This window comes from Ambystoma mexicanum, chromosome 1p (assembly GCF_040938575.1).
Source record: "Ambystoma mexicanum isolate Mex_15411 chromosome 1p, UKY_AmexF1_1, whole genome shotgun sequence".
Lineage (NCBI taxonomy): Eukaryota > Metazoa > Chordata > Amphibia > Caudata > Ambystomatidae > Ambystoma > Ambystoma mexicanum.
Window position 1 is genome coordinate 1,172,146,636 of NC_090921.1, and position 19,384 is coordinate 1,172,166,019.

The following is a 19,384-nucleotide window of genomic DNA, read 5'->3' on the forward strand; positions in this document are numbered from 1 at the left end:
GGAGCAGAGTGCAACCCGCAGTGAAGAAATGCAGAAGGCACTGATGCAGACGTGTTAGGGAGAATTCTCATAAATGTGCTAATTCCCTTCACCTTAGAGACCCCAGCAACTTTCCTGATTTTGAGGACTTTTTTTTTTTTTTTTACCTGGAGAGAGCACACTCCTTTTTTTCCCCACTCTCTCATGTATTTTGAATGTCTTTTACTCTTGTGTTCTTTGATTATGGAGTTTTAGACAACTCCATAGGCATCTTCTCATTTGTGTCACAAAGCACCCTCGGTGCTCTGACACAGGGGAAGCCTTTTAGGCTGTACCAAGGTTTAAATACCTTCTATGGGATAACCTACTGTTTCCCAGAGAAAGTAAAGCGAAATTGACTTTACTAGTCTTTTCAAATTCCTAGAACCAGCACACCCCATCTTACAATAGAGTGCTATCCCCTATTTCTAGAAACTCATGTAGCAGTCCAATGTTACCCTTTCCTCTCGAAATGGCTGGTGGCAGTGGTTTTACAACGAACTACCATGATTTTTCCCGACCGCGAACACCGGTAGCGTGAAATCGCAGGAGCTATGTTTTTCAAGATGGTGACTGAGCCCCCTTTGTTTAAACAGGTCCCGGTCGTCTTTTTTCGCCATTTCTTTTCGGAAAGGTCCTTCTAGAGTTTGTCTCTGTGTGCCAAACCAGGTTTGGTCCCTTTGTTCCTACGCCTTTCGCAGGCTTCATGGCTGAAGACCACCTCTGGCGCCTGTGTGTCTGGGGTGGGCAGGAAGTGAGAGAGGTACCCGAAACTCCCTGTGCTTAGTCTCCTAGGAGACCCAAATGCACTCTGGCTGACTGTCCGGCAAGCACAGCCACCCTGCTGGGTGAGTGGCAGCTAGGCTGGAATGAATGGGAAGAAACTGGATAAAAGGCGAGCCTCTTGGCTTGGAAGGAAGAGTCGACCACTGGAACGAAAGAACCGAAGACGAGCTGCAAGAGGATGGCTGCTGCAACTCCTGGACCGTTGGTTTGCCTGGTGAAGCCCTGCTGCAGGTCCGAATCGCCAAGTTCATCTCGACAGAGAAGCCCTTCAAGGACGACTTCTCCCTTTGAGTTGGTGGGACCAATCAACTTGACCCGTAAGCCACCTGGATACCATTCTCGTAGCTGGTTGTATTTTCCTCAGAGTGCTGCAGGAAACAGAATACCCAGGGAGAGGGACACCAGTTTGTGTGCTTGTCTACAGCCACCGGAATTGAAGATTTGCCATTTGCCAGCTTTTTGACCAGTCCCAGTGCAGTCCAGGAGTCCCCCGATGTCCTCCCCCTTGTCCCCATGACTGAGGCTCAGGAACAGCAAGATGTACTGGAACTGCCAGGAACAGTAGTCTTCAGCTGCATCTTTTTCTTCATTGTAAGGTACTGTGAAAATCTGACCGAGAGAACTTACCGCTCACTGCGAAAGTGCTTGAAACTTTGGCAACTTGCAGGCCTAGTCAGCTTGTGGCCCAACATATGAACCTTTCTTTTACAAATTACTTCCGAGAACCGTGTCAGAGACTTTTCCGTTTAACTACCAGAACTGTTAATCCTATACAAAACTATAGCCCATTGACTTTGGCCTAACCTATTGCATTGAATCGACTCCTCTGGTGAACTCAAACTATTTGCACGGTCTAAAAGTAACTGTACTATTCTTTTTATTATCCTTACCTTTTTGCTCCTACTTCAAATACTCTGAATGCCATTTTGCTCCTCCTTCAAAGTAGTTTAAATGTCTCAGAAACTGATCGTGTGAAGTATTGAAGTATATTGTTGTGTAATATAGATTGCCTCCTTCTAGTGGATGTTTTATAACTGACTGTGAAATAAATTAATAAATGTTTTACCAAGAAACATCGAGTAGAAGTCTATTTGAATACTTGTGATTGTAGACCTCTGTGTAACATCATTACAGCTCACATTCCCCTCTTGAGATAAGCCAGGCTGCTCAGCAACTCTGTGTAGTACAGACTTATACCAAATCTTGGTTTTGCTCACACCTGAAGTCCTAGTTGTGTGTAGTGGTCCCAGAGGGTACTGCATACAAACCTTGCCTAACACTGGTGGCAGGCGGTGAGGATAACTTGTAGAGTTGTTACATTGAGAGTCCGGCTTTACTTTTGTTCAAACAGTAACCTTCGCAAGGCTAAGCACCACTAGAAAAGCAATTTTATCATGCCTGATATGGATAACTTCAGACATGAAGCCCTGATCATTCTAACAGTAGATCAACTGAAAGATATGTGTACGGTCAGGAATCACCATGTTAAAGGAAAGAAAAATGAATTGATTGAAAGATTGTTGGATTTTCAAAGTCTGAAAAGTGGGTCCGTTACACCTACTCCTTCAGCAAATGTGGGAAATGTTGATGGGGATGATAACGATTCAGAGTTTAACTCTAATGTTATTGAGGAGCAAGAAGAGTTAGAGGAGTCTCAGGACGTGAGCCCCTCTGCACCTCAATAAGCTCTTAGGCTTCAACCTTTAGCCACAGGGACCCTAACAGGTCCAGTACTGAGTCCAGAATGTGTCTCTTGAAAAAATGAGACTAGATTTCAAAAGACTCCAAATGCAAACCGAAAGTAAACATCAAGAAATCAAACTCAGAGAAATGGAAATGCATCATGCTATTGAAATGAAGAAATTGTCTCTTGAAAATGGTTCTATCCCAGAGTCTTCTAGATCTTCCAGTCCTAAGGGACCTTGCATGCCTAAGGAAGCTGTGAGTATGTATGAGGTGAAACTTGATATTTTGGATTGGTTGGCTGCTTTTGAGTATAACTATGGGATTCAGGGAATCAGTTGATTCTTGGCTTTTGTCTAGGCTCCCCCAGGTTGCAACTGATGCTGTCGTGGAGGTGGGGGAACTTGAAATATTGGAATATAATAATATGAAACTAGCTTTGATAGCTAGATTTGGGAACCTCCTTCCCAGTACCTTAAGAGGTTTAGGACCCTCAAAAAGCACGATGGTACCCATTGGGCTACCTGGGTGTGTGAATGTTTGAAGAACTTAGATGGTTGGGTAAAGGGTTACAGAGTTAACACTTTTGAAGGAATGAGAAATCTGTTTTTATTGGAAATAATTTTTGATGCCTGCTCTCCTGAGCTGAGACAGCATTTGGCTGACTCTAAATAGAGATTGATCCCAAGAAATTAGCAAAGGCTGCTGACTTGTGGGTTGCCAACAGGGCTACTCACAAGAATTCTGGGGCCACTCAGAAAAAGGATAAAGGGAAGCAGCAAAAGAAAGATGGCAAAGATAATTCTAATACCTGCAATCCAAAAGATGTCCCAAACAGAAAAAGGGTAAGCCACAGGGAAACCGAATCAGGCTAGGGAAACCTCTGGTGCCAAACCAGAGGGAGGTCAGCAAAAGCCCCCATTTGTCAAAACATTTGGAAAATGTTATGCTTGTGGGTCAACTGACCATGTGAAAGGGGATTCCAGATGCAAGGGTAAACCTTCAGGGGTCCACACTGCCTCCTTAGCCTTTCCCCAGAGGGAGAAGTACATATGGCAAGTGGAAACTTTCAACTACTGGCTGAAGACCCCATTGGAGCATATGCCAGTGTTTCTTTATTGTCCCTGTGTCTGTGGGAACAGCAGAATTTAGATGTGTATAATTCAATTCCAGATAACACAAAAGAACACTACGTGGACAGTGTACTTGTGAATGGTCAGGAGACCCCTGCCATTAAAGAGACTGGGGCCAGCATTACAGTGGTGGATGAAATATCTTTCAAACCTGAGGGTGGTGCTAAGGCCCCCAAAGGTCTCACTAAGCTTGCTGGAGGCCCTGTCCAGATGGTTCCAATACTACCAGCTCTCATCCAGTGCAACAACATGACTGTCAAGATACCTGTTGGTGTACAAAGTGAGGTGCCTGGGAGAGTCCTGCTGGGGAGTGACTTAAAAACTCTTGGAGTTGTATCAAGCACCCCTAGGCCTCCTAGTAAAAGGAAACAGGAAGGCCAGAGAGAGTATCTTAACAGACTCTCAAGAGGTTGTTACAGGGGAACCTATAAAACCCAGTCCACAGGAACTACTAACTACTATTTCAAAGAAGGAGACAAATGGGAAGCCCAAGGTCTCGAGGAAAAACTAGAGAGCACTCCTGTGCAACCCACAAGGACATCCCCGAGAGGACTGTCCAAAGTCACACCGGTGACTGCTCCACCAGCTGAGGCCGAGTGTGAGGAAAAACCAGGAAAGGTTGAATCAGCTGCTGAAGATTCAGAGCTGGAATAAGACCTTCCCCCTGTTAAGAGATCTGGGTCCTAAAGACCATCCTGAGCTGCTGTCTTTACTGGCAGAAAGTGACCCCTGTAGGGCACACATCAGCAGAGGTCAAAGAGTGTCCTACTCTTGAAGGACTTTGTCAACAGGCAGATTCCCAGCTGGATGGGCAAGAGCCAGGGAAGGACAGGTTGTACTGAGAAGATGGCCTGTCCTACAGTGAACCTACTGAGTCTATCCCAGGGGACTACAACAGACTTGTAGTGCCTCCAGAGACAAGAGAACAATTCCTACAGTAAGCCCATGCGATTCCTTTAGCTGGTTACTTAAGCTTTAAGAAGAGCAAGGAAAGGCTTTCTCTGTATTTCTACTGGCCTAAGTTGGGGTCTGATGTAGATAGATTCTGCAGGAGCTGTCACATTTGACAGACATCTGGCAAGAGTGGTGCCAAGAGCATGGCACCTTTGGTACCTCTCCCACTAGTGGGAGACCCCTTTGAGAGGGTAGGAAGCAACAGTGTTGGTCCCTTAGACCCTCCAACCTCTTCAGGCAATTGATTTATATTGGTTGTGGTAGACCATGCGACCAGGTATCCTGAAGCTATACCTATGAGGATTGTTACTTCTCAGGCAGGTGCTAAAGCCCAACTTGGTATTTTTTACCAGGGTAGGTTTTCCAAAGGAAGTCATCTCCGACAGGGGATCAAATCTTATATCCCACTACATGCAGGCCATGTGGAAAAACTGTGGAGTGACTTACAAGTTCTCAACTGCCTACCATCCCCAGACGAATGGGTTGGTAGAGAGGTTTAATAGAACTGTGAAGAGCATGTTAGGTGCTTTAGAAGAACGCCTTAGAAGAAAGTGGGACCTTCTACTGCCATGCCTTCTCTTTGCTTATAGAGAAGTCCCTCAGGAGGGAGTTGGATTTAGTCCCCTTGAGCTCCTCTATGGTCATCCAGTTAGAGGTCTGTTGGCCCTAATTAAGGAGGGGTTGGAGAGTGCTCATTCCCCCAAGCCAGTGAGAGTCACTGACTATATGCTAGGTCTCTGGAGGAGAATGACACACATGATGACAGAAGCATCTGATAACTTGAAAGCAGGTCAGGCTCTGGTGAAGCATTGGCATGACCAGAACGCAAACTTGGTTGAGTTTACTCAAGAACAGCAAGTTCTAGTTATGGTACCTACAAGGCAGAGGGCCTTACAGGACAAATGGATTGGACCCTTCAAGGTTGTGGGAAAACTTGGAGAGGTCAACTATTTGGTGGACTTAGGCAACCTTAAGGAGGCCCCCAGGATCTTTTACACCAACCATCTAAAAGCCTCTAGACTAGAAGTGGGAGCTTTGCTTCTAGCTTCTGCTCAAGAGGAGGAGGAGAGTGAACCTCTACCTGACCTCCTCAGGGGACAACCTTTAGATGGGAGGAGATAATCTCTCTTCTAATCTGACACTGTGTCAAAGTTCAATCTTGAATCTTCCTGCAGGAGTGATGCTGGCCGACCAGACCCCCTAGATGTGCCAATTCAACAATCTAAAAAGATTTAATTACTAAACTGGCAAACCAAAGGGGAAAGGGGAATGGAGAACAAAACAAAAGCAGATCTTCTCTGGTATTCTATGCAGACCTCTTCTCTACTGGTTATTCATCTGGAACTGGTAAAGTCTTAATTATGAAGCTAAAGTGTCCAAAAATACTTCAAAAATGTGACTTGGAAAATAATGTCTTTGACTGAATGTTTGTAAACTTCTCCAAAATCACAATGAATTGTTTATGGAATTCTTTTTCTTGGTAACTTTCACTTTAACTGAGGAACAAATGTTGACATGGAATAGGCTTCTATTATAGTCCGGAAAATAGCGTGCTCATACCTTGACTGAAATTGATTCAGGAAACTCAAATGAAAATGTGCTCTATAAAAATACGAAGCGAACGAAAAATATACTCGTCTCTTATCCAAACGCGCCTTAAAAAATGAACCGTGCACTTGAAGAGAAGCTGCACACACCTTGCACTCTTGAAAAGCTCCGCGCTGTAGCAGATGACCGCGCACTGTTTAGGAGCCGCGCACACCGCGCATGCCGGAACGGAAACACGCTGCTGAAGATGACCGCGCACAAAAAGGAAACGCGTACAACACGCGATCCGGAAAAGATCCACGCACCAAGGAAATCCAAGTATCCTCCCCGATGCCGCGCCTGCCGTGGAACGGGTTATAAAAGATATTTCCTGCGTCACAACCAGGAAGTCAATATAAACAAAGAAGGACATCAGATACACGTCTCCTGGTCCGTTCCTCTAAATTTCAAAAACGAATGTCACGCACACGCGAAAATTCAAATAAATATTTTCTTTAGGTTAGTACTATATTAGTATTTTTAAAACTCTATTTAGTAAAAACACTATCATACAATATAGACCAAAGTTCAGCACATTTATTATACTAAACGCTAAATTAGAGAAACAACAACTGCAACCGCAATTACTAAAAACCAAACATTCACTTAGACGGTAAAACAACTCAAGCTAGAGCACATTTAGTTCATTGCATTGTAGAATTATAGTTCAAAAAATATTTCTTGACTGAACTTGTAAATGTCATTTTGAATAATAAATATAATCATATTCCACTCATGGACTTAGCTTGCTTCATCTGTATAGAAGATTGTACTTTCAATGCAGGATAAGTTCTTCTTGAACTACTTTATCTTCTTAAGAGTTACTTCTTCTTAAATAGTTTCTCAAATTCAAATTTAGTTACTTTTTCTTCCGTGCTAAATTAACTACTACCTTCCTCTAAGGAAACTGGAATGAAAGGCAGTTTAGAATCCTGGTGAAAGTTCCAAATTACCTCACAGCACTTCTCATCACTGTTGTGGAACAGACTCACCATCTTGGCTTGGGAAATTAGACACTTCCTGATTAGATTAACATTAAGGAAATGTATTTACAAAATCTAATGTAAAATTCAGAATTAACATCTATACCATATTCAACCATGCTTCTACATATGTATGTGATGGTGTAATCTCTTAAATGCGGATTTTCTAGTATAGTGTCTCTTAGAACATGTGTAAAAGTGCCATGGGATCCTGACACACTGGAACAACAGGAGGAGTGTAAATCTCTGTTAAATCAGTTTGCCCTTTGTTTTCACTATCACCAGGGTTGACCCCTTGGGGCCAGCATGATATTCTCACTGGTGACTGTTTACCTGTTAAAAGCAGAGGTTACAGGATGTCAGACCATGTAAGAGCCCACATAAAGGAAGAGGTCAACAAGATGCTTGATCTCGGGGTAATAGAGCCATCTATCAGTCCACGGTCTATTCCAGTTGTACTAGTGCCAAAGGCAGGATCCAAGGAGTTGAGATTCTGAGTGGACTATAGAGCTCTAAATGCAGTCACAAAGACTGATGCCCATCCTTTACCTAGGACAGATGAGCTGATGGACAAACTTGGTTCAGCCAAGTACCTTAGTACATTTTACCTAACGTCAGGCTATTGGCAAATAGACCTCACAGACCATGCCAAAGAGAAAATTGCATTTTCGACCCCAGCAGGCCTCTACCAGTTTAAGGTTATGCCTTCTGGATTAGAAAATGCACCTGCTACAATCCAAAGGATGGTTAATCAAGTTCAGAATGGGATGGAGGACTTCTGCATGGCATACTTGGATGACATTGCAGTGTTCAGCCCCACTTGAAAAGAACATGTTGACCACTTAGGATATGTTTTGCAGGCTCTTAAGCAGGCCCATCTGACCATAAAGGCAAGTAAATGTCAAATTGGTCAGAGCAAAGTGGTCTACCTTGGACATGAGGTAGGAGGAGGTGAAATAAGACAGTTGCCTAGCAAAGTACAAGCTGTACAAGAATGGGCCACCCCTACTACTCAAACCCAAGTGAGAGCCTTTTTAGGTCTCACTGGTTATTATAGGAACTTCATAGAGAACTATGGGTCCATAACTTCTCCCTTGAATGTGGTCTCCTCACCCAAATTCACCAAGAAGGTCAGGTGGAATGAGGAGTGCACCAAGGCATTTGAAGGACTTAAGAGAGCCCTTTGTCAAGCTCCAGTCTTAAGAGTTCCTGACTATAGCCAAACCTTCATTGTGCAAATAGATGCATCCAATACAGGTATAGGTGCAATTCTGAGTCAGCTGGATGAGAAAGGTAGGGAACACCCCATCTGCTCCATCACTAGGAAATTGAAGGAACCTGAGACAAGGTGGGCAACTATAGAACCTGAGTGTTTTGCCATGGTTTGATCTCTGAAGAAGTTTAGACTATACTTGTATAGATCTAATTTTTTGATTCAGACAGATCACCAACCCTTGAGGTGGTTAATGCAGAAGAAGGGGGAAAATCCTAAACTGTTAAGATGGTCAATCAGCCTACAGGGGTTGATTTTACCATTGGACACAGGTCAGGCTGTAATCACCAAAAGGCTGATGGTCTCTCCAGAATGTATGACCGACTGGAGTAAGGAGATTCATCCAGGGGTAGATTAAATCCTCCTGTCCCTTAGTCTATTTTGAATGCGTTTTACTCTTGTGTTCTTTGATTATGGAGTTTTAGACAACTCCATAGGTATCATCATTTCATTTGTGTCACACAGAACCCTCAGTGCAATGATACAGGAGAAGACTTTACTAGTCTTTTCAAATTCCCAGTCCCAGCACACCCTATCTTACAATGGAGCGCTTACTTAGTATCCCCTATGTCTAGAAACTCATGTAGCAGTCCAATGCTACCCTTTCCTCTTGAAATGGCTGGTGGCAGTAGTTTTACAACGAACTACCATGATTTTTCCAGACCACGAACACTTGTAGCGTTAAATCGCTGTAGCCATGTTTTTCAAGATGGCGTCAGAACCCCCTTTGTTTAAACAGGTCCTGGTCGTCTTTTTTTTACATTTCTTTTTGGAAAGGTCCTTCTAGAGTTTGTCTCTGCGCGCCAAGCCAGGTTTGGTCCCTTTGTTCCTACGCCTTTGGCAGGCTTCAGGACTGAAGACCGCCTCTGGCGCCTGAGTGTCTGGGGTGGAGGTGCCCGAAACTCCCTGTGCTTAGTCTCCTAGGAGACCCAAATGCACTCTGGCGTGATTGGCTGACTGACTGTCCGGCAAGCACAGCCACCCTGCTGGGTGAGTGGCAGCTAGGCTGGAATGAATGGGAGGAAACTGGATAAAAGGCGAGTATCTTGGCTTGGAAGGCAGAGTCGACCACTGGAACGAAAGAACCGAAGACGAGCTGCAACAGGATGGCTGCTGCAACTCCTGGAACGTTGGTTTGCCTGGTGAAGCCCTGCTGCAGGTCCGAATCGCCAAGTTCATCTCGACAGAGAAGCCCTTCAAGGACGACTTCTCGCTTTGAGTTGATGGGACCAATCAACTCAACCCGTACGCCACCTAGATAACATTCTCAGAGCTGGTTGTATTTTCCTCAGAGTGCTGCTGGAAACCGAATAACCAGGGAGAGGGACACCAGTTTGTGCTTGTCTACAGCCACCAGAATTGAAGATTTGCCATTTGCCAGCTTTTTGACCAGTCTCAGTGCAGGAGTCCCCCAACGTCCTCCCTCTGAGGCTCAAGAACAGCGAGATCTGCAGGAACTGCAAGGAACAGAAGTCTTCAGCTGCATCTTTTTCTTCCTTGTAAGGTACTGTGAAAACCCGACCGAGAGAACTTACCGCTTACTTAGCTCGCAAATAAAATTTAAAAAAGAAAATGTCATTACTGCCTCCAGCTTGTCTTTAGCCACATATAAATGTAACAAAAAATCCCAAGTGTAAAACACTAGGGTGATACAAATGTATGCCCACTACATTGTAAGATGCTGTGTGCACTGTTAAAAAAGTGACCTAAAAGGTAAAAAGACAAAAGAGAAACAGTTTTCCAGTACTGATAGTCTGAAAGACTGATCAGTTTCCCCTTAACAAAATTAGCAAAAGGTCAGAGAAGTGGAGCTGAAGGCTTCATTCACTTCCCTGTAAAAAGTCAGGACAGGTTCAAAACAAAAGCAACATGTTTGGGGGTCCATAGAATATGGAGGGAAAGTTGCTAAAAGAGAAATCTTTCCGAACGCGCCTATTCTGAGAGGCCATCCATTTATAGTGAACAGGGAGAATACACTGATGTCTAGCCAAACTCAATCAAGATAGGGTAGTAAAGCAGTAATGCTTAGACTCGGGAGGGTGCAAGAGTGGTCTAGGGCTACAATGAGAAGCACAGAGCACTCCAATAATTTAAGTTAGAAAGAAAATGTACAAAAGTATGCAATTATTTATTAGGCCTTTGAATACACTATTAGCAATGAAAACATCAGGTAAGCATTGTCACACTACTACTACCATACACATATATACATTCACTATTGTGGGGGCTCTGATAACAGAAAGCCAACCCTTTACCTTTAAGACAGTTATGCAATAGTCAAGCAATGGTAAGAGCAACACTTTAAGCAACTGTGTATGGTACAGCAAGTGAGAAACAGAACAATTAGCAGCTTAGAACCAGTTGGAACACCCAGATGAAAACTGAGATCAAGGTCCCAGTAAGTCATGCGCTGTTAGACCCAGAAGTCACTGGTACAACAATATGTACTTTGCAGGAGGGTTTACAATGCAATTCGTGAATAAGAGTTGCCAAAGCCAATGGTTGCAGGTAAATGATCCAGAATTAGAAAATAAAAGTAAGTACAGTTTTTATTGGTTTTGCTCTCAATTCCACCACTCAAGGGGAAACACAGGGGGAATCCTTGACCAGCCCAGTACTAATCTTAGCCAAACAAGGGGGAGATAGGGTTAGGACTTTACGCCCGTACAACCCTAGAGCGGGATAACGGGATAGAAATAGGTATGTAAACTCACCCCATTTACTCACATTTCTTCATCAGCCAGTTCAGGGGTTCCTGAATCTGCTGGCCCCACTTACTTTTAGACTTGGTCTAGTCAAAGGAAAGCCAGGGGCCGCAGGTGCAGAGGTCACTTTCGAAATCAGGATTGGGTCCGGCTAGTTGCAAGTTTCGGGCTCTGACAAGGCGGTACTAGAGACTGGACAGTTGGATACCCTTTGCACAACAGGATGAAGACCTCCATGGATCAGCCAACCTCCGGGGACCTCCAGGCTAGGCTGAGGTCCGGGGCTTTGACAAGATGGTTCCAATAATGACCTGTCGAATGGCTGCAGGAGTCCTCATTTTATCCAAGATTTGGATCTGCACCTTCAAACTGGCAGGTGCTATCATGGACAGCCTCCAGCAACAGAGACACTTTGGCTTGGATGTGGACCTGATCCAGAAAGACCCAGCCCCCACATCCGGCCACACACACAGACTGCCATTTTTCCCTGGAAATGGCTTTCCATCTATGGCAATTCTGGACATCAAGAGGGCAGGAAGAAGACCAAGGAACAAAATTGCCAAAGGACAGGAGAAAATATTGTGGCACTGCTATTTTATAGTATACTGTACTCAAAATTGCATTATGCAGTGAGTAAAAAGTAAAGATAAAGTAGAAAATATCCACTGCCACCAGCCCACCCTGAACACATTGTGTCTAACACCAAAGTTTCAAATGAAAAGGCTATAGGGAAACACAGTGTCCAAACCACACTTAACGGTAAGGTGATGTGTGTATTTAAAAAATAACAAGGATTCTGTTAAGGGAGACAGGGTCTCCCAGTAGTGAAAGTCTTAGGGACTGATCGGTCACCCCATAAAAAGTGAGCAAAAACAAGATTATTAAAGCAGAGGGCTCCACTACTTACATCCATAAAATGAGGTCAGGAAGCGGACAATAGCAAAAAGATACAATGTTCCATTGAAATCTATGGGAGTAACGCAGCAAAAAGAAATCCTCTCCTCACAGCAGGCAGCAAAGCTCGATTACTAACAGAATCCACACACATAGAGCATATTAGGAAGGAAGATTATGGGATGTAGCAAAGGTAGCATAAGTGCAGCAGATGGTGCACACACTCTGGAGCAACAACATGTAGAAAGTAAGCATGGCCACACGACTACCAGCAGTAGCATAGGCTGAGTGAACGTTCTTACCGCAGGAGATTTGGAGCCCATACAATGGCGAGATTCTTAACATGCATGCTGGTGACGGTGGAATGTGTTGCCAGGCGGGACAAGTGTCTCATGAGAAACTCCAGCGTCCTGTAAAAATATCACCTTGTTAATTTGAGACTGCAGACATTAAAACCCAATGAAAAAGCAAATATAAGACCCACATCACCCTGTGAATAAGTACTCCAGTCGTTACACAAGATAAACTGCTCAGGTCACAGCAGCAACAATTTAATCTGATTACAGAAATATTAGGTTATGCTATATTACGAAGTATTTATGAAATATGTTGCTGCCATTGAAGTGTGTCTGTAGCTATGAACCACAGGCACCAAAACAACAGAGGTCACAATGCAGTGAGAGATTTTGTGACAATGTTGTGGAGGATGGTGGCCCTGCCACTGTACTGTGACAGGATAGAAAAATATCGTAGACAATGGGTGTTGGAAACAAAGGAAGGAGGTGTTCGTGGCCAGAGCAGGGCTCCCATAACAAAAACATGCTATAAAAAAAGTGCATCTTTTTAGCAGCAAAGTATAAGGGAAAGAAGTTACAAAAAAAGAAAAAGATTTTAGATCTCTGGCAGTTATTCGAGGATATGGAAGACCAGGAAGATAATAAAGAGATCCAATGTAAGGTGATATACCCCGTAACACCTAAACCTGCAGTAGGGTATACAAATCCAGTCTATAAGCCTCCAGTGGTAGAGAAATTGTCGACAACAGTATCATTAGGATCAGCAACTAGGCAGGTCGGCGGGGGAGACTCAAGAGCTTTTGCATCTCCACCTTCATATAACCCATCCACAAGCGCTGACATGCCCGTAGCATCAGTGTACCCAGGGGGTTCACAAGCAGATATGAACAAGTTAAGAGCATTGCAGGAAAGACTGGTCAGGTTAAAAGAACCTGGAGAAGTAGCACCAGAAATAAGAGTAGGAGATTTTTTGGTTAGATTCAACCCTGGGGCAATAAGAAATGTTTGTGTTGAAAAAGATGATGGGGAGAGGGTATGGACGGTTGTGGGACAAGAAGTCGAACCAGCAAGGGATAATTAATGGGAAGATCAAGGTGGGAGAAATAATGAAGAGACAGGGCAAGAAAGAGATCGAGGAAGGAGGCGGCGAGAAACCAAGAGGCAGTGGGAAGGGATAAAGTGAGAAATCGACCATATTTAATGGTGGTAGTAACAGATCAGAAAAATACTAAAAAAAAGGGATTGTTGGGGAGAATTTTTATTTTAGTGTTCAATTCCTCCCCTGGACTTTTTTGATTTTAAACTTGGAGTGAGTGAGCCCTTTTTCTCACTCGCCCATGTGTTTTTCTCCGATTTGGATTCTGTATTCTCTTTGTTTTTGTAGTCTGACAAACTCCATAGGCATCACCTTTTTGTATTGTGACACACCGAACCTTCAGTTCAGTGTCACAGAGAAGTCCTTAGGTTTAAATACCGTCTCTTGGATAAACTACTGTTTAAGCATTAAAGTGAAATTGACTTCACTTACCTTTGTTGCTTTGTAGACCCAGCACACACCATCTTATGTGGAGTGCTGGAAGGGCTACCTAGTATCCCATTTGTCTACTTTCTCATGTAACATTTTTATGTTACCCTTTCTACAATTAATGGCTGGTGGCAGTGGTTTATTTTTCCTACCAGTGTGCATTTTTGCCTGCAGTATTGCACCAATGGGTGCCCATTTTGTCAAAAGGGCCCCAGTCTTCTTTTTTCGCCATTTCGTGCTGGAAAGGTCCTTCTTGAGATTTACTCTGTGCGTCAAACCAGGTTTGGTCCCTTTGTTCGTTTTGTCTTTTGTGGGGTTCACTGCAGAAGCCCACCGCTGGCTCCAGCGTGTCTGCAGGGCAGGAAGCGAGGGAGGTTCCTGAAACTCCCTGTGCTTAGTCTCCTGGGTTACAGGAATGCACTCAAAGGTGATTGGCTGGCTGGCTGCCCTTCAAGGACAGTCACCTTGCTATGTGAGTGACAGCTAGGCTGCGAGTTAATGGGAGAAACTTGCATAAAAGTCAAGGTCTTTTGCAAGGAAGGCAGAGTCTACCACTGGACGAAGGAACCAAAGAAGAAACTGGAAGAGAAGCTTGCTGCACCCTCCAGGACCGTTGGTCTGACCAGTGAAGCCCTGCTGCAGTGCTGAAGCTCTGTATTTCTAATCAACTAGAGAAGCCCGGAAAGGACGGCTTCTCCCCTTGGGCTGGTGGGACCAATCAACCCCAAGACAAACTTGCCTGGAACCACTCTCTCTGCTGGCTGTACTTCTTCACTGCGGCAGGAACCAAGTGCCACGGGACAGGAACACCAGGGCGAGTGTATCGCCTTTAAGCCGGACCCGAGCTCCAGGAAGATTCACCGGACTCCCTCGAAGCAGGACTTCCCAAGCCTGAGCCACCTCAAAAGAATGCTGGACCCCAGAAGCAAGTGGAGCCCATAAGGTGTCCAAGAATCGCAGTGGTGCTATTTGCGAATAGCTGAAACTGCAAAGTGCCGCTGATCTGAAGGGTGCCCATTGCTACCGCCGACCTTCAAACCGTAGTGATGGAGTCCCCAGACGTCCTCCCTCATGTCCCCACGACTGAGGTCCAGGAACAACAAGATCTGCAGGACTACAACAGGAACAGAAGCCAGCTGGACCTTTTTCTTCAGACTTAAGGTACTGTGTAACTAGGGGTACTTACCTCTTTTTGTGTGTAGCTTGCTTGCTCTCAGTTGAGACTTGCATTGGCTGCCTTTTGCAGAGTTGCTTGCAATTTTGCTTTTCACAAGTCTTAAAGCTTGTGGCCCAACAGCGATTTATTTTCTACAAACTCTATTTTGAAATTGTGCAAGACTTTTGTGCCATCTTCAAGAAGTGCCTCAGCTCCCCTAGACTTTGCTCAAATTACATTGGTTGTCCTGGCTCCCTGCAGACTTCTGACCCTTTGACTTTGTGTTCATCTGTCCCTATAAAGGTTATACATAAGTTACTTGTATTGCCGGGAGCGGGTTAACCTATAGTTCATTGGAGGATTGTTAAAGTGCTTACCTGTTCATAAGAACCTGTTACCGTTGCTTCCTCCCCTAACCTCTTTTTCCTTTTTGCCATAACTCCAGTATTGCACTTAAGTGTTCCCCAGTGATATATCTATGTCCACAGTGTCCTAACTATTGAAGTCACCTGGGCGAGTAGGAAGTGTGTGTCTCATCCCAAAGGGGCATCTACTTACTTAATTGAAACTGAAGGAGTGTAATTTTGGAGTGTATTTAATTGTTGCAACTTGACCCTTTCTAAAGCAAGCTTGCTTAAAAACTGACTGTTAAATTAATAAATAATTTTAATGAGAAACCCCTCTTGAGATCAGACTGGGTGCTCACTCACTCTACCAACTTGTGTAGTACAAGCCTATACCAAAGGTTGGGTTCCCTATTACCAAGAGGACAAGGCTGGTGTAGTCTCCCACAGGATTACTACATACAATCTTGCCTAACAGGGGTTGAAAACAAAAAAGACATGCAGATGCCTCTTATACATAAAGAAGTAGGGATAACTCAGTATGTGCATGGCCTCAAATGGACACAAATAATTTGATTAAAGCGCTCCCCCATCTTACAGCCGGACCCAGTAAATGGATCTATGAATTTGAGAAACAAACAGCAGGGGTAGCCTTAGCCCTAAGAGACCTTAAGAGTTTACTGGTCGCCATAGTTGGAGATCAGGCTGGGGACATATGGGTAAGGGCTGGGTACCCTGGGATAATTCTTGCAAATAACGAACATGATGGAGCAGCCTTTAATGAAGTAAGGGCAAGGGTTTGGGATGCCTTACGAAAGATGTACCCAGATACCCCTGACTTACATTCTTTGATGCAGTGCACAATGGGTGATGATGAGGACCCAGTTAGGTTTATTCTTAAGTTACAAGAAATGTGGACAAGACAGGAGGGCAATGGGACGATTCAGTCCCATTTTTCTATTTTATCGTAAAGAGGGGATTACCAAAAGAGTCCAGAAGGCACTAGATAAAATTGTGGGAGTTGAAGCCAAAGGGTGGGCAGAGATACAAAGTATAATAGTCTACCATTGTAAGAGAATCAAGGAGCGGGACAGGGAGACCACCCAGAGGCGGCAAACGGGCGAGGGAAAACCAGTGGAAAAGAAACTAAATAAGGTTGTCGTCCAAGCACCGGTGAAAGCACCGGTTCAGGGGGAAAGGACAGGAGATACGCAACAGATTGTGAATGCCACAATTGCGGCACTATGGGCCGAAGGAGGACAGTGGCAATGGGGTCGGGGGGGGGTGGCAGTACCCCAACCCACATTGGCACTATGAAGGAACACCAAGGGGAAGAGGAGGATTACGAGGAGTAAGAGAAGAAGGCTTTGGGGGGGTAGGGCCCCAGGGAGGAGGATTGGGAACTTCACAGTGCTGGTATTGCTGGAGATGGGAGCATTTCGCAAGGGAATGCAGGAACAGGTCTGGGATGGGATTTAATTATGGACCATCACCTCCAGGGCAGGGATTCCATGGGCCTCAAGGAATGGGACACCCGCAATTTGGGCAAGGGGGGGTCAAAATCAGTTTCCTTATGGGGCTGACAGGCAAGAGCTACGTGGGCAACAACCGCAGCAGTGTGAGGGAAGACAGTTTAACAGGATAGCAGGGGGAACGGGAGCCCCGTTTCAAGGAGCTACGATGGCGGGGTGGCCCTTTTTCATTTCCCGGGACGCATACATATTCTGATTACGACAGCCCACAGAGAGCACTTGCGTGTCCAATCCTATTGACAAACGCACACCCTGAAGAGGAGCCCTTGGTGGAGGCAGAAATAGGAAACAAGCAATTTATATTTATGGTAGATTCAGGTGCAACTAAATCATGCATAATGGAGGGGAACTTTCCGTTATCAGGTAAAACTCTTGAAAAGCAGGGTTCCTCTGGGACTATTACTACGGTTCCATACACTGAGGGGCTGGATATAAAAGTGGGAGGAAAGGTAGTACGAGCCCCCTTGTTCTATTCAGAGAGTTCCCCTGTTAACTTGTTGGGTAGGGATTTGCTCAGTAACCAAAAAATGTAACTATATCATTCACAGATCAAGGGGCAGTGTGTTCCACTCCAGGGATCTGTGTAGCTCGAGCAGTGGTTATAATCCATGCAATGGTAAGGGAGTCAGTAGTCTGTGGAGTTCCTGTGGTCCCGGACATATTTGTCTATGACATCAAGGTACTAGCAAAAGCAGGGCCTCAAATTGCAACAAAATGTTGGCGAGCGCCCACCAATTTTATTTTCCGACCCATGGTGCCACAGGGACAATATTGTCATTAGATTTGCAAGGACTAGTAGTTTCAGACAAAAGAGTAGTCCTGATTGGAACAGATCAGAACGGGTGCGTGTGGCACACAGTACTATTTGTAGACCCGAAAGTACAATTGAAGGAAATGACTGATGAGTTATTTGAGGACAGTGAGCAAAATAGGGAGATCATTTTGGAAATCTGCATCCCATGTGATATCATGGTGCAGTATAGGAAGGCACAGTGCCCCCTGATGGCAGTGGTGACCCTGTCTTTATTTTTTGAGGACATCCGATTTGTGCCAGCACAAATATGGACTGTTAATCAGCATGATGTTGGGTTACTGAGAGACGTGACGCCAGTACAGATTACGTTGAAGTCAGGAGCAGTACTCCCGAGGATGCGGGGTATCCGTTGTCAAGGGAAGCAGAGGAAGGGATAAATGGCACTATTCAGGCTCTATTAGAGCAAGGGATCGTTGTGCCATCCACGTCCCCGTGTAATACGGCCATATACCCAGTCAAGAAAGCAACAGGGGGTAGTTGGAGCATGATCCAGGATCTACGTCCTCTTAATGATGTGGTCCAGAAGGAGTTTCTGGTAGTTCCGAATCCTGCAACGATCCTATGTAACATTCCCAAGACAGCAATGTACTTCACAGTGGTGGATCTGAAGAATGCGTTCTTCTCAATCCCACTCCACCCTGATTCATGGTATCTCACTGTGTTTACGCATGGTGAACAGCGCTTCGAGCACACTCGATTGCCTCAAGGGTACTGTGAAAGTCAGAGTATTTTCAATAGAGTGCTGCATGCCGACTTGGGGAATATTCAGGTGCCTAGCACAATCATCCAGTATGTGGATGATCTGCTGGTATCTGTCTCAGGTGTCTCTCTCTCTCATAATGATAAACTGAATGTAATTTGTTCTAGGAATTCTGCATTATGCTTTCTTGATAGACCAATAATTATATTGTTTTGTGTGACACTGGTCGTTGTTGTCAGACTGTACGAAGGTATGTCTGTTATATGAGTTGGCCATATAAAAGGGGGGTTGGACAGTAACATGTAACGGAAAATAATGCTACTATGAATATGTCTATGATAAATAAGAATCAAACAATGTCTCACTTTTTGCTGACACAACCACAGATTTTCTTAGAAAAATAAAATGGGAATTGCGTATTATTTATATAAGGGGTTGGGCTTTGACGCCCTTTCTGACATTCAGTCTAATAGCTGGTACTCCGATATGCGTACTGTGGGAAGGAATCTGATGAATGAAAGCTGTTACGTGTGTGCACTAATCCCGCATGCGTCTGGGGAGCCTATGGTTTTAGCTCAACGTCCAGTCCGATTTTAGAGGCACAATGCCTGGTACATCTTGCACTATGTAGGATAAAGGACACATTCCAGGCACACAGCGTGCAGTTGAGGAGCATCGATCTAGAACCAGCGCAATGCAATGGCAGTATGAAATACAGCAAGTGTCTACAAGCACCACATTTTTCCTTGGGAGGTCACTCACATGCCAACAACAAATGGCAGGGTGCCACAGTGATGTGCCCGGCAGATGGACTGATCGAGAACAGAAAAGAAATAATAGCTCAAGTAGAGACTATGTGTGCGCAAATATGGTCCCAGTACATCACAAGGCTGACATGGATTGCAACAATGGAGAAGCCAGTGCAAATACATAGAGACATGGGCTATGAACTTTGTTTTAGCAACGAAGGAACAGTTCCTGTTGGTGCAAACACACAGTGC

General features: G+C 44.7%; 1 protein-coding gene across 3 annotated transcripts in view; it reads right to left on the reverse strand.

Moving 5' to 3' along the window:
- The window catches only part of ARHGAP33 (Rho GTPase activating protein 33), a 1,138,731-nt gene that overhangs the window by 227,465 nt on the left and 891,882 nt on the right, over nt 1–19,384 (reverse strand). For all 3 annotated transcript variants that reach the window (XM_069604876.1, XM_069604877.1, XM_069604878.1), the window contains one exon: nt 12,319–12,426. In XM_069604876.1, coding sequence (XP_069460977.1) covers nt 12,319–12,426 — 108 coding nt within the window. The remainder of the gene's footprint in view (nt 1–12,318; nt 12,427–19,384) is intronic.